The 16,541-nt window shown below is 37.6% G+C and overlaps 1 protein-coding gene across 1 annotated transcript in view; it reads left to right on the plus strand.

Moving 5' to 3' along the window:
- The first annotated feature begins 2,243 nt into the window (after positions 1 to 2,243).
- Positions 2,244 to 16,541, plus strand: part of LOC124283673 (N-acetylgalactosaminyltransferase 7-like) — a 55,359-nt gene continuing 41,061 nt past the window's right edge. Inside the window, exon 1 of the mRNA XM_046719672.1 lies at positions 2,244 to 2,358. Within this exon, the coding sequence (XP_046575628.1) occupies positions 2,259 to 2,358 (100 nt within the window). The 5' untranslated portion in view covers positions 2,244 to 2,258. The remainder of the gene's footprint in view (positions 2,359 to 16,541) is intronic.

Here is a 16,541-nt window from a genome sequence, read left to right on the forward strand (position 1 = left end):
TGAACATGTGACAACCAAATTTAAACGAAAGTTCGGGAGAAGATAAGGTTCAATCACGAATCATCAATGAGAGATGAAAACAAACCAATGTTGATTTGCAGTAACGCTGACGACAACACAAGTAGGACACTACTGAATCCACAAGCTATACCCTGGGGTGCATGGGTATGTGCAATGTGCCGTGAGTGCAGGGTGATGGAACATAGTAAGTCAGTCAAACAGTCAATATAAGTTTATTGATAACCTAATTTGGGTATAATTAATGCATAACGCCTAAGAGTAACGCCTACACACTTTACTGATTAAGCAAAGGTTTAAATTCTATTGAAGCTTCATAAAACACAAAGCACACCACACCCACACATCACAACGAAATACCACGCAGCACTAACTGGTGTCTATCAGGGTACATGTAGTCATCACTAATAAATAAACAAATTCAGCTGACCTTCAGTAAGTGATTCAACTAAATAATGGAAAAAATAAACAGTTAAAGTTGAAAATACAGAATAATTGTTACAACAGGAATAACACTGCAGTGTAAAGTCAGTTACTAAGTAACAGGAAAACCATTTGAAATTTCACAGAATATTGGATGCATCCACTGAAATTAGATACCTGAAAATATGCCGGCAATGGAATACACGCTCGTGTGATGAGGCAAAATACAGCAATTGCTTCTAAGCTAGCTTTGGAATCAGTCCATGATTGAATCAATCTTGGTGCAAGTTGATCATATCGTTCAGTTTATAGTTACCACGTATTGACGTGCATATGCAGTCTCTCACTGGATCACTTGGATTGTCAGTTGATCACTGGGCTTGTCACTCACTCCAACATCAGTCTTCAACAGCTCCTCATTGGGGGCTCCATTGTAATAGCCATCAAAGTGTCTTGTGGAGGTCACGATAACACAGGCTAGGGTGTGAGAACTGTTTATTTGAACTGATGACAAACTGATGACAAACTGACACCCTGTAACAAGGAATGAGATAATAAGAATACATTTCATCTCACAATCTGACATATAAAGGCAACAATTCTACATAATCATAAGTGATACAGACATCTCTACTTTATATAATCTTGACATATTGCGGTCGTTGAAGTTACACATGCAATACGGATATGGCATGACATGCATGATGTTATATTCAATTAATTATACTATACAAATATATATAAACATATGTACCCTGTGATTCCCACGGGGGTGTTGTTGTCCGTATTCAAGATCATCTTGTATGAACCTGTTCATGATATAAAGCATACCATGAGTACTAATCTATTTACACACCTAAATATTTCATCTAAACTATTATCAATTCAGTAATAAACAATACAAATTACTGCCAGATAACCAAAACCACACATACAATCAGATATGGTATTTCTTATATACATACACTCAACACACACACACACACACACACACACACACACACACACACACACACACACACACACACACACACACACACACACACACAAAGTATATGTGACATTTGTAACACAGCATTAATCTGATATAGATATGTTTACATGAAGTGATTTATACATTACAATGGCATTAAAAGAACATAATAGTAACTAACCCTTTTAATTTCTGGTCCTGTGTCTCTCCAAGTGTCCAAGTGCAAGTTGTAAGTGCCAGTGACAAGAATGCATATGTGGAAAAAAAAGGGTTTGAAAGTGGGACACCTAATTCAAAATTAGCCAATCATTAAAATACCTGGGCTTATACTTTGATTGCTAGCTGATCTACCCGACACTGAAGTGGACTTACCCAATGAAAGTACTTAACAAAAGAAATGAGGTTTTAATGATACTAGTTTATTTGCAACTGCTTAAATATCTTATGCAGCCGGAAATAAGAGATTTGATTATTCATAAATCAGTGAAGATGACTGGTTCATATATCTGAAATTAATACAATAAATAGTTATTAATTACTGTATTGCCTGAAATATACAAATGACATTATTTTAAACATGTTAAAGTAAAACAGCAAAATGATAAAACATAATCACTATGTACAAACTTAAACTCTACCACAATAGTATGCCCACGTTTTTTTAACAAAATCGATGATCACATTGATCAGCGAAAAAACCTATTGTAACAAACAGCAAAGTTCCTGCAAGGTGTTTCTGTCTGTATTGACTTGTTTCCATTGTGTGTGCATACGATGTATGTGTGCAATGAAATCATATTAACTTTTTACTCGTGATCAATAATTACGTGGAACATAAAAAATTATGTACAATTACACATCTGTTACTGACGAATGCATAGGGGCCTATTGGGCAAACGTTCTGTATGACTTTGACAACGACTTCATCCTGGTCATGAGAATACGTAAGTAACTTAAGCTTAATGTTTTACATTTAACTGTTATGGTTGTATTGACTCATATACTTAAACGGGATGTCTTGTTGTTTTGAGGCCATGTATCTATAATTATTAGGTAAGATATTCGCATCTTGATGAAACTGCAATCGAAAATACTTTGAACAAATCTTAGAAATAGAGTCAGAAATAGCGAATGCCGAGACAGCTATACAATTTGTATCACAACGAGTGCCAACGTGCAGGTACACGTCACCATGTCTCATGTGGTTGTCTGGCACTTGGAAAGAGTAATGGGTGGTGTTAATCCTCCTTGAAGTATCACGGGTTGAATACCAGTGCCATTGTTTATTGTGTTGTCACCCGAAAGGGAGTCTACTTGTCGAGGTAGGTCACCTATTCTTTACATTTTAGCACTTTCAATACGGATTGGGTGGCCAAGTCGTAGAAGGCACCGCAATTCACGGTATTGAGTTGCGTGTCTTGACACGCTTGACACTTATGATTGTGGGTTCACATCCCGGTTCGCCCCGATTATGTTGGTAGGTTTATCAACACCATCCCAATGCTCAAGGGCTTCACCCAAGGTAAAGGTCTGAGACCTGTATCACTTCGGGCTTTTCCTGTGGAAGGTCAGAAAGATCGTATTATATAGAGGATATCATATGAGTTCCCATGCCATACAATGTTTACGACACGAGTGCCTAAATGTCGGTATTTCCGAGCGAGAGCGGGGATACACCGATATTTAGGCACGAGTGTCGTAAACATAGTATGGTATGGGCACGAATATGATATTATGTTTATTACCGAAGTCGTCAAATTGAGGAAAATAAACCCAAATCTACTTTCAAACATAGGCTTGCTACCCGCCGTCGGCTCATGTAGAACGCAACGTCACAGGAGAAACCTGTCGTCATAGCATTGTTCATGACGTCACGTCACCATGACAAAGTGATATTTTGCCCTAGGGCATCGTATGAAAAATATGAGCCCCGATATGTTCGCCCTCGTAGGTAATAATATACAGTAATCAACTCCTGTTATGGCGTTACCATGGGCATTCTATTGCAACACAGGATCTTATTTCAGTAATCCACAACAATATCCGGATTAGAATTCGTCTTCCCACGTTATCATAAAAGGCGACTAACGGGATCTGATGGTCTCTCTCGCTGATTTCGTTGATGACATGAATTGTATTCTTATTGCGTACACGGAATGCCATGAAACCAAGGCTCCAGCCAGACAAGTGTAAAGGCCGTGGTGTAAACAGTGCTACTAAAGTGTAACGTTATTAAACTAAAGAACGCAAACAAAATGCTGCTTAACATTAAGATAAGATATGAGATAAGATGTAACTTTATTATCTCGGAGGAAATTCCTTTTGCATCAAAACGGTCTCAACATGAATCTATACACAATTCACAAAAATGTACACAATAATTACATGCACAAAATGAATGCTGGTTACACACATTTACACAATAAAATAACATGATTCAATACAATTAAGCAGATTGGTAATGAGGCTGAATAATTCTAGTAGTTATCACATAATGATGATTGAAAACATTTGTTGCATTCACGAATACTGGATGGTATGGAAGACTGTCGAGCTCTGTTTTGAAGAAAGGTAATCGAAAGTGACGTCCAGAAGGAACTAGTTCAAAATGGTGAGATAAAATATGGGAAGTATCGATTCTAATGTTAGTTGCGATCAGTGCAGAATAAACGACGCTGATCAAAAACAACAATAGTTATAGAAGAAAATCATTATTATCACCTGAGAAGATTACCGTTGTTGTTTAGTAACAGAAGACCACAAATTATACCGATTACTAACCTCCAAATTACCTGATTAACTTTTACATTTAAAGATTAACGGCACGGTAGGGTAGCCTAATGGTTAAAGCGTTGGCTTGTCACGCCGAAGACCCGGGTTCGAATCCCCCACATGGGTACAATGTGTGAAGCCCATTTCTGGTGTCCCCTGCCGTGATGTTGCTGGAATATTGGTAAATGCGGCGTAAAACCAAACGCAGTCAGTCAGTCAGTATTTCGTCATAAAATTAAACGAAAATAGGCGTTAAGCTAAGGTGTAAACCCAGGTTGTAGCACTAAAATATGACACCGTCTATTAACTGGATTCTGAGGATTTTTGGTGCAATGGGAAATTCACAATAGCTTGTTGAAACACGGGACTGCTTTTTATCAAGAAGTCAGCTTTTGTACTGTCATACACAGGACAATTTTTTCTTTCTTTGTTATTTCCTTCAACTGTTATGTTTGCAGGGCATTTAGAATTTGGGAGGTAGCATAGCAGCGTATGGTATGTATTTACAACTTCTTCAATATTTACAACACGAAGTTTCTGGGCTACTTCTTGCCCCTTCATCAGGTGAATGAAGGGGCAAGAAGTAGCCCAGATTCGAACGTCGTGTTGTAAATATTAAAGAAGTTGTAAATACATACCATACGTTGTTGTGTTCATTTGTTATGATCTCCATTAAATGGATGGAAACTATAGTGGATAATTATATTGTTTATTGGAGCAGGTTCAGTACCGCTTAAACGTTTACGCAAATGACGTACCTGAAGTTGATTGTGATCGGCATGTGATGTCACAAGTGACTGTCCTTACCTGGGGCGATCAGATGTCGTGTCATTTCGATGCTCACGTGTCCTCGGGTTGGTAATTGTCAATCTACTGCATCTCATGGTATCGCCAGCCACAGTGGACTGGCGAATCTGGAGAATGCCAATCGCACGTTCACGAGCAACATTTGTAAGACGTGGCATGAGAATTATTTATATCTTAAGAATTGTTAACGTGTTACACCAGCACATTCTGCACAGGTGTAGGTGGTTTGGCAAATGGAATTGTGGTCACATGACCTGGCGCAACGCCCTGGGTCGCTTTTCACAAAAGAGCGTGCTGCATGTAGCCTGTGTGGTTCACCATAGCTGAAATGGGCGGATGCGTCAGGTTAGACCTTGGGCCCGTTTCACAAATCGATCGTAGCGCTACGACCGTCGTAAGTCTATGTTAAAGTACGGGGTTACGATCATCTTAGCGCTACGATCGCATTCGCCAATATTAACCACCTTTTCTACCCATTTTTAATATAATTCATCAAATATGAAGTTTCTTTTTTTTTGTTCAGTATATTTCTGCGGAGGTCACATTGAATGTTTGTAGTTAGATCAATGGTTTCTAAAAAACCATTAAACTATATTATTGACGATATTGTTATTCCATGTTGTTGCGAACACAGCTGGTGATGCAAGTAGTCAACAGATTGATCTGTATGAAACCGACCAGGTATAGAAACAACTATTGCGAAACTGGCGAAGGTCGTCCAAACATGATAAAAACTGTTTGTAATTGATTCAAGAGATTGATTGGGTAAATGTTTCAGGAGCTGATAGTGGATGCTATCAGCCGTATCATGACCTTGCGCTGATGCATTATTCATCTCATGTTGTGAAATTATTTCATTGTAGTTTTCGGATTTTCAGAATTTGCAATAATTTTAATCTTTTCTTGTTCATTTATATTTCTGCAAATGACGATAATATGTTGACATCGAATGTGCAGCTAAAGTTTCACACAACGTATTTGCAGTGTCAGATCAATCAGTTAATACTGAGCATATTTTTTTTAAGATTATGAACACCAGAATTTGTACTTTTGATTTGATTTCTGTATTATGTTCCACTCAGTCTGTTCTTAGATCTTGTGCCATGTATTGTTATATTGTAAACTGTAGGATGTCGGCAAAAGTATGTGACTGCTCTTTTCCTACGACCCGTGAAAATCCGGGTTAGTTGTCTTCAGCAACCCATGCTTGTCGTAAGAGGCGACTAACGCGATTGGGTGGTCAGGCTCTCTGTCTTGGTTGACAAACGTCATCGTATCCCAATTGCACAGAACGATGCTCATGATGTTGCGTACAACGGTGCTCACTGGATTGTCTGGTCCAGATTTGATTATTTACAGACTGCCGCCATATAGCTTGAATATTGCCGAGTGTGGCGTTAAACAACAAATTAACAAAGCAACTGTTTCCTACACTACACTTTGCAGTCGTCAGTAAACCATGGTTTACGAATGTGTGGTTCAGCCGAGTAGAAATAATTTCATCAGCTATGTTATTCTGTTCTTCCGAGAACAGTCCAGTTGTATCATCGCTTTATTACCTAATATCAACACTGATTATTCAATGGTAATTAGATAATGGCATCATCAAAACGGTTATATGAAACTCTTATTAGCATATCATTATCTAATGACGTCCTAATGTAATTAAAAAAATTTTGGGATTCCCCTAAATACTTCCCACTATTCCCAAACGTAAACACGTGCGCTTTACTCCCGGTCGTCCGCCAAAGGGGGACCGTTATCGCCTAAGCCTCGAAACAGAAATTATTTTTCGAAAGCTGCGTTGTTCAATTACTACTGGAGCTGGTTAGGAAATATCTCAAAACTGAATAGTAGCAGTGCATCACAGTCACCCATGAAACAAAAGAGATCAAATATTTCCTTAAAGCTTGACTGGCAGAACAGCTTTACGTGTTATTCACGGACGTGTCACTGGTCAGTACTACCGTGGCAGCATCCTGAATATTAAGATAGTGCCATTAGCGCGCCGACATGAACATCGTTTTGTGTTTCAGTGAGTGAGTGAGTGTAGTTTTACGCCCCACTCTATATTTGTACTGAACATGATTGTAAACACCATTATTATTCGGAACACAAAAAGTTAGGGATCGTGAATATTTTAAAAATATGTTTATGTAATTGTGCGCTCAGTCTTCACAACAAAAACATGTCCCCAAAAATAGCGACTTTAATGATTTTTTTTATCGTTGTATACATACTGTTTTATTGAGGATCATTGTTGAGGTAATAAGAGATAAATTGGTTTGTGTGTCGCACTCAGCAATATTCCAGCTATATGGCAGCGGTCTGTAAATAATCGAGTCCGGACCAAACAATCCAGTGATCAACAGCAGGAACATCAGTCTACGCATTTGAGATTCGATGTGTCAACCAAGTCAGTGAGCCTGACCATTCGATCCCGTTAGTCGCCTCTAACGACAACCATGGGTTGCTGAAGATCATTTCTAGCCCGGAACTTCCGAGGTGTCTTGTGTTCCAGGATGACAACGTATGGTCAAACAGTTCTTGTATTGTTTTTGACGGGTCGGAAACTTTTTATCGTTGATTCCTCACCAATACAGCACAATGCATTTGTCAAATTCACAAACTTTCATATTGTTCATTATTATATGTTTATAGAGATTGTGCCAAGCTGTATTTCTTCACACTTGAAATTTATTTAAATTTGAAATTGTAGAAAAGGGAAAATTGCACAAAATGTAATTTTTTTACGAATCTGCGCAGGTATCTATATACAACGATAATGTTCACTATCTATGTACGCATACACGTATTCATGCAGCATATGAGATTCACTACAAAATGCGTTTGACTAATACGGATAATATAATGTCTTTTCGTGAGGCTTTTCATGATGTTGATCAATGGATTATCTGGCTCGGACTCGTTTATTTACAGGACGCCGCCATATAGCTATAATATTTCTGAGTGTGGCATTAAAAACAACAAACAAACCCAAACAAACATTCGCAACCACTGATAAAGAACAAAATGTCTATTTTTTGTATACTACTGCATTGAGCACTTATAAAAAATTCGCGTCTTTTGTATTTAAAACACCATTAATTATTAAATTATACATATTTAGATGCTTGATTGGCATTTTAGAAGATGATATTTGATGAACATAGAGATTTTTTCTGGGTTACATCTTCTTTTTATTATCGAGTACAACGTTTCAGGGCTTGTTCTGGCCCCATCATCAGGTAAACTGAACAGTAACTGTTAACTCTGGCCGTGACGTCACAATGCTTATGACGTCACAATGCTATGACGACGCAATACATGTGGTGGTCAATAGATACAGATGACATGGCTCATAGAATACATGTTATTATGAATATATATTGATCCATTAATTTTGCAGTAAATGACATCTTATATATTCATAATAACATGTATTCTATGAGCCATGTCATCTGTATCTATTGACCACCACATGTATTGTTGTTCAGTTTACCTGATGATGGGGCCAGAACAAGCCCTGAAACGTTGTACTCGATAATAAAAAGAAGATGTAACCCAGAAAAAATCTCTATGTTCATATACATATTTAGTATGTAAATATCAAAGCTTCAGAATGAAATATTACTTATGGTCACGCATCATGAGCTTCCTTGAAGTGACAGACCCAGTGAATAAGAAATATCCATTTCAATCGAAATCCCAATTAAAGTCCAGCACGCATAGACTTTGTTTGCTGGTTCAGAACGCCAGATGTTGTTATCGACCAATATTCAAGTCGAACACAACCATTATTCTGGAAATACAACGTCTATCCTAGAGAATAGTCAGTCTTGATTTTCCAAATGCGTACAGCAGTGAATATGAATCCAAAATATTTCTACAAAGGAAGGCTAAATCTATCATTTGAGGTGAGGTGAGGTGAAATTGGGTTTAACGTCGTGCTTGAGAATATTTCGCTCATATGACGACGTGCATGCGTGTGTATGTGTAGGTGCGGCTGCTTGTACTAGCCCAGACTTAAGCTGGTTTTATAGTGCTAGCCCACTGAGATACCATGCAGCAGTGAAGCATGAATACCCCACTCAGACACATTATACTGACTCCGAGCCGACCAGTCCTTGTTGTACCCAGTAATGCCGAGCGCCAGGCAGGGACCAACAAGTACCATATTTTAAGGTCTTTTGGTATGACGCGGTCTGGGATCGAACCCGCGACCTTCCGCTCTCCGGGCAGACGCTCTAACCACTACACCACGGAGGCGGTCTCTATCATTTGAAATATACTATCCCAAAAAATGAAACGCATAGACCAAAAGTCTGTTGCAAAAATGTTGTATTTTCAAACATGTATAACTCGTCAACAAATAGACTGTAGTACATGAATTTTTACTTCACCTTAGAAGGTCTATATAACCAAGTGGATAATTTTAGATGACGGAGACGTGGAGCGCGATGGCGACAACGTAGCACGGTCCCGACGTCGGGTCTCCTGGCTCTCAGTCCAATCTCTCTCAACGATGTACCGATCTTGGGCTGCAGTGGTGACTCGAGGTCTGCCTGTACGGGGATGGTCAATTGTTATACCGGTTTGGTTGTAACCTGCTGCAAGCCGTGATATCGTGCTGAGACTAACATGCAGACGCCTGGCAACAAAAGATTGGTAATCTCCAGCGTACATTCTTTCAATGGCGATGTTCCGTGTCGCAGCGTCAAGACGTGGCGTAGTGATTTGACCATGAAACTCCTTCAAAACGAATGCCGATTTCCGAAAGTAATTTTTATAGCCATGCTCTTTGCTGCACAATTTCAACTGGAAGGTGATTTATGTTGCGTTGTGGCGATGCCTTTTTAATCCTTGTAAGAAATCTCATCAAAATCAACATTTTCAGGTAAAATCGATTTTTTTTACTTGTGCAATTGTGTAAAATCATGTTATCAACACTTTTGTTACAAAGGACAAGGTATGATAAAGGCCCTTATTGGCCCACAAAATTTCATGATATTCAAAGTTCTACAACATGATAATTTTAGCATAAAAAATGCTAAATAAATTGTTGAAATTACCTCCATATGTTTTTTTAATATGTTTTAGTGCTGTTTTTCCTCTTTGAAGACCTCAAAGTTAACCTATTTTACAATATCTTCGAAAAACCTGCATTTTCATATTTTCAGAGTGATAAAAAAGTGTGAGCAAAAGCTTGACCCATCCCAATTTTTTCACCACACATGAAGAGAGTAAATTAGAATGCACTCCTAAAAAATTGTGGTGGGTCACGCTTTTGCTCATATCAAAATGTTTAAAAAAGTACATTTTTTCTGTTGTATGAAATTGCCCCATACAACATCTCAAAAATAAACATTGGCGTAAAGTAATATCTCTGAAAACTATCCGTCACATTTACACAACTATACCATGATTCATTACTATTTTGAATGTTTTAGAGCACTAAAATGAACTTATCAAACATTTTTATTAACAAATTTCAATATCGTAAGGGACTCTCAAGGCTGATTACTTTGAGGTAAACAAGGGTAGTTTTTGGGAGACCCTGTTGATCACTGCTGGAAAAATAAGAAGACATCAGAAGAGTTTTCAAAATATGATAAGGCAGAATTCTAAAGGTGAGAATCTTTGTAATTATGCTAGAATTTTATCATATTTGTTCTATCATCTGTTTAGCAAACCCCTCTCTGTCACCTGTCACTGTCAAATAACACTGGCATTCCACTGGATGTAACTGTGTATAAACATACACATTTTAACAAAAATAATGTACCTTGGTGTTTTCTAGGATATATCAGGCTACATTTAATATTGTTAGAATAAGAACATTGTATCAAGGTCTAGCAGATTATGAAAAGCAAGCAGACTTCAAGTGACACATTGTTGCAAAGTATAATATATAAGCTTAAAGTGACAAATCGTAACAGTAAAATCTGTAGCCTAGTGGTTACAGTGATGGCCTCTCAATTTTTTTCTGTCATCAGACATTCAGGTTCAAATCCTAATGTTTTTTTTCTTTTCTGTTACCCTTGAATAGATTTATAATATCAAAGTTTTAAAACAGAATTTTCTTTTTGATATAAAGTCATCTGTTTTCAGTTGAGAGAAGATCTGGGTATGGCAGACACCAAAAACAATATGCCAGTTTCCAGCAACTCTAGTGATACACGGTTGAATGCTGCAGTTCTTGACAGTGATTCAGAAACTGATTCAGAGATTGATGACCATGTGGATGAAGAGTGAAAGTGGATGTTTTATATATCTTTGCAGTGAATGAGTTGTGAATAATTACTTTTGAAGATTTTTGATAACTGACTTTTAACACTTACTTGGTGTCAAAATCAAGCTGTGCCAAGAATGTAATTTCACCTGAAATAGGCCCCTTTGAGGTCAAGACCTGTGCTTTTAGTGCAACATGATTGGTTATTATAACAACATGCTTGAGAATATTTCGCTCATATGACGACGTGCATGCGTGTGTATGTGTAGGTGCGGCTGCTTGTACTAGCCCAGACTTAAGCTGGTTTTATAGTGCTAGCCCACTGAGATACCATGCAGCAGTGAAGCATGAATACCTTCCACTCAGACACATTATACTGACTCCGAGCCGACCAGTCCTTGTTGTACCCATTAATGCCGAGCGCCAGGCAGGGACCAACAAGTACCATATTTTAACGTCTTTTGGTATGACGCGGTCGGGGATCGAACCCACGACCTTCCGCTCTCCGGGCAGACGCTCTAACCACTACACCACGGAGGCGGTCTCTATCATTTGAAATATACTATCCCAAAAATGAAACGCATAGGCCAAAAGTCTGTTGCGAAAATGTTGTATTTTCAAACATGTATAACTCGTCAACAAATAGACTGTAGTACATGAATTTTTACTTCACCTTAGAAGGTCTATATAACCAAGTGGATAATTTTAGATGACGGAGACGTGGAGCGCGATGGCGACAACGTAGCACGGTCCCGACGTCGGGTCTCCTGGCTCTCAGTCCAATCTCTCTCAACCTGTTCCGTACAGTTTGACCGGATATCCTCCGAAGTCCAGGCACCCTGGCTGCTATGTTCTCACCCGTGGCAGTACGATCACGCAAATGTAGTACCCGGATGTACCGATCTTGGGCTGCAGTGGTGACTCGAGGTCTGCCTGTACGGGGATGGTCAATTGTTATACCGGTTTGGTTGTAACCTGCTGCAAGCCGTGATATCGTGCTGAGACTAACATGCAGACGCCTGGCAACAAAAGATTGGTAATCTCCAGCGTACATTCATTCAATGGCGATGTTCCTTGTCGCAGCGTCAAGACGTGGCGTAGTGATTTGACCATGAAACTCCTTCAAAACGAATGCCGATTTCCGGAAGTAATTTTTATGGCCATGCTCTTTGCTGCACAATTTCAACTGGAAGGTGATTTATGTTGCGTTGTGGCGATGCCTTTTTAATCCTTGTAAGAAATCTCATCAAAATCAACATTTTCAGGTAAAATCGATTTTTTTACTTGTGCAATTGTGTAAAATCATGTTATCAACACTTTTGTTACAAAGGACAAGGTATGATAAAGGCCCTTATTGGCCCACAAAATTTCATGATATTCAAAGTTCTACAACATGATAATTTTAGCATAAAAATGCTAAATAAATTGTTGAAATTACCTCCATATGTTTTTTTAATATGTTTTAGTGCTGTTTTTCCTCTTTGAAGACCTCAAAGTTAACCTATTTTACAATATCTTCGAAAAACCTGCATTTTCATATTTTCAGAGTGATAAAAGTGTGAGCAAAGCTTGACCCATCCCAATTTTTCACCACACATGAAGAGAGTAAATTAGAATGCACTCCTAAAAATTGTGGTGGGTCACGCTTTTGCTCATATCAAAATGTTTAAAAAGTACATTTTTTCTGTTGTATGAAATTGCCCCATACAACATCTCAAAAATAAACATTGGCGTAAAGTAATATCTCTGAAAACTATCCGTCACATTTACACAACTATACCATGATTCATTACTATTTTGAATGTTTTAGAGCACTAAAATGAACTTATCAAACATGTTTATTAACAAATTTCAATATCGTAAGGGACTCTCAAGGCTGATTACTTTGAGGTAAACAAGGGTAGTTTTGGGGAGACCCTGTTGATCACTGCTGGAAAAATAAGAAGACATCAGAAGAGTTTTCAAAATATGATAAGGCAGAATTCTAAAGGTGAGAATCTTTGTAATTATGCTAGAATTTTATCATATTTGTTCTATCATCTGTTTAGCAAACCCCTCTTTGTCACCTGTCACTGTCAAATAACACTGGCATTCCACTGGATGTAACTGTGTATAAACATACACATTTTAACAAAAAATAATGTACCTTGGTGTTTTCTAGGATATATCAGGCTACATTTAATATTGTTAGAATAAGAACATTGTATCAAGGTCTAGCAGATTATGAAAAGCAAGCAGACTTCAAGTGACACATTGTTGCAAAGTATAATATATAAGCTTAAAGTGACAAATCGTAACAGTAAAATCTGTAGCCTAGTGGTTACAGTGATGGCCTCTCAATTTTTTTCTGTCATCAGACATTCAGGTTCAAATCCTAATGTTTTTTTTCTTTTCTGTTACCCTTGAATAGATTTATAATATCAAAGTTTTAAAACAGAATTTTCTTTTGATATAAAGTCATCTGTTTTTCAGTTGAGAGAAGATCTGGGTATGGCAGACACCAAAACAATATGCCAGTTTCCAGCAACTCTAGTGATACAGGGTTGAATGCTGCAGTTCTTGACAGTGATTCAGAAACTGATTCAGAGATTGATGACCATGTGGATGAAGAGTGAAAGTGGATGTTTTATATATCTTTGCAGTGAATGAGTTGTGAATAATTACTTTTTGAAGATTTTTGATAACTGACTTTTAACACTTACTTGGTGTCAAAATCAAGCTGTGCCAAGAATGTAATTTCACCTGAAATAGGCCCCTTTGAGGTCAAGACCTGTGCTTTTTAGTGCAACATGATTGGTTATTATAACAACATGTTTAGAATGAAATGTGTACTGTATATATTTGCAAGAATGTTGTAAATACTGACTTTTAACACTTACATGGTGTTAAAATCAAGCTGTGCCAAGAATGTAATTTCACCCAAAATGGCCCCCTTTGAGGTCAAAACCTGTGATATTTAGGGAAGCATGGTTGGTTATTGTAATAACATGTTGTGAATGAGATGTTTACTGTATATATTTGCAAGAATGTTGTAAATACTGACTTTTAACACTTACATGGTGTTAAATCAATCTGTGCCAAGAATGTAATTTCACCTGAAATAGGCCCCTTTGAGGTCAAGACCTGTGCTTTTTAGTGCAACATGATTGGTTATTATAACAACATGTTGAGAATGAGATGTTTACTGTATATATTTGCAAGAATGTTGTAAATACTGACTTTTAACACTTACATGGTGTTAAATCAATCTGTGCCAAGAATGTAATTTCACCTGAAACAGGCCCCTTTGAGGTCAAGACCTGTGCTTTTTAGTGCTACATGATTGGTTATTATAACAACATGTTGAGAATGAGATGTTTACTGTATATATTTGCAAGAATGTTGTAAATACTGACTTTTAACACTTACATGGTGTTAAATCAATCTGTGCCAAGAATGTAATTTCACCTGAAACAGGCCCCTTTGAGGTCAAGACCTGTGCTTTTTAGTGCTACATGATTGGTTATTGTAATAACATGTTCTGAATGAGATGTTTACTGTATATTTGCTAAAACCGGTTGTGAATACTGACTTTTAACACTTACTTGTTAAAATCAAGCTGTGCCCAAAATGGGCCCCCTGTGAATTTTCGTGGGACATGATTGGTTGTGAATAATGAGATTTTTTGTAATCAACTGGCAAGTATTTGAACCTTGTGATTGATGTTGACATGTTCCTTCATCATGAATACCTGTTGCAAAACTGATACTATTTGTATGTAAATAAACTGATAGTTGTATATAAGTCATTATGGCACACTGATATTTCAGATTTCTTGTTATTTTTTCATGGGAACTGATAAAACCCATTTTTGGCCCCTCAGCATTGAAATTATGGCCTCGGGTCATTTAAAAAATAGCTTTTTTATGCAAAGCCATCTTGTCTCTAAACAAATAACATGTGTTCAGCCAATTCTGTTTGTGGGCCAAAAACCACCCTTATCATACCTTGTCCTTTTGACGATTGTCTGAACACAATAGGTAATTAATAGATTTTTTAAAGTCCAAAACGTCTATGCGTTTCTTTTTGGGGATAGTATATATACTGTTAATTGCATAAATTGCTTCAATATTGGTGACAATGAGGTCAAGGTCACAGAGCAAGGTCACAGCGATGTTTCATCTCGCATTTTCCTCAACTGCTGAGTATGTTATAAGTACAGCACCACGTACTTGGTATCATAAAACACCTAAAAGACATGGCTTTCTGACAAAATGCTTTAACATTTATTAATATTTTGCATTTTGTTGTAAAGCATTCTTGTTTGTTGTGAAGATATTCGTGAAATGCATGTGAAATGTCATACCCCAAAATTTTTAAATTAAGTGACATGTCACTCTCTCTCTTTTCAATTTCAATTGAATGTTCAGTATTGTAATTGTCATTGCATGTCAAATTTCAATGGCTGCAACTTCACTCTCGACAACTTAACTCTCGACTGACAACGTATTCAGGCGTGGTGGTGTGTGGTCACAAGTCAGTGGAAGTTATACAACGTTGGTCGCGGACAGTCCTTGGATGGGTGACCGCTGACTCAACTGAGTGTGTCTAGGACTTTAGTCCTGCCCCACAACGAAGCACACGTGACACATGTGGTCTCACCTTAGGCAAGTGAGTTTGTTCATGAATTGCCTCTGTTCACCCAGCAGTGAATGGGTACCCAGTGGGATAAGTCATTCAATCAATCTTTATTTACAGTACTGAAGAGACCGTAGGCCTATAGTACATTTTACATACATACAGTAGCAGAGGGTGCAATATAAAAGAATATATAGTAAATAATATCACATCTGTAATGCAGAGGATCTCATATTCATGGTATGGTATACATACACTGCGAGATATTTTGTAGCTGTTTGATTTTAGGATGCCATGAGGGTATAGAATTTGTCTTTTCGGGGGTTCAAGTAGAAATATTTCTTTATGTATTCTTTTATGATATTTGCATACAATGGACAAACAAGCAAGAAATGATATTCATCTTCTACCTCCTGATAAGTACAATATTTACACAATCGTTTTTCCCGTGGTATCCCTAAATGCCTACCTTTTTCTATTAGGAGATCATGGGAACTACATCTGAAACGGGCTAATGCTGTTCTGAATTTCTTAACATTAATGTCTAGAAGATATTTTTCTGTACGAATGAATGCTTTAAAACAGGAATAATGGTTTAACTTAATGTGTAAACGTAGTGAAAAATTCCACTTTTGACAATACATATCTCTTAGCCTTTGTCTTAAATCATATATAAAATGCTCTGGTGCTGTTACATTT

The sequence above is a fragment of the Haliotis rubra genome, unplaced genomic scaffold, assembly GCF_003918875.1.
Source record: "Haliotis rubra isolate DU_JTF1 unplaced genomic scaffold, ASM391887v1 Scf32, whole genome shotgun sequence".
Classification (NCBI taxonomy): domain Eukaryota; kingdom Metazoa; phylum Mollusca; class Gastropoda; order Lepetellida; family Haliotidae; genus Haliotis; species Haliotis rubra.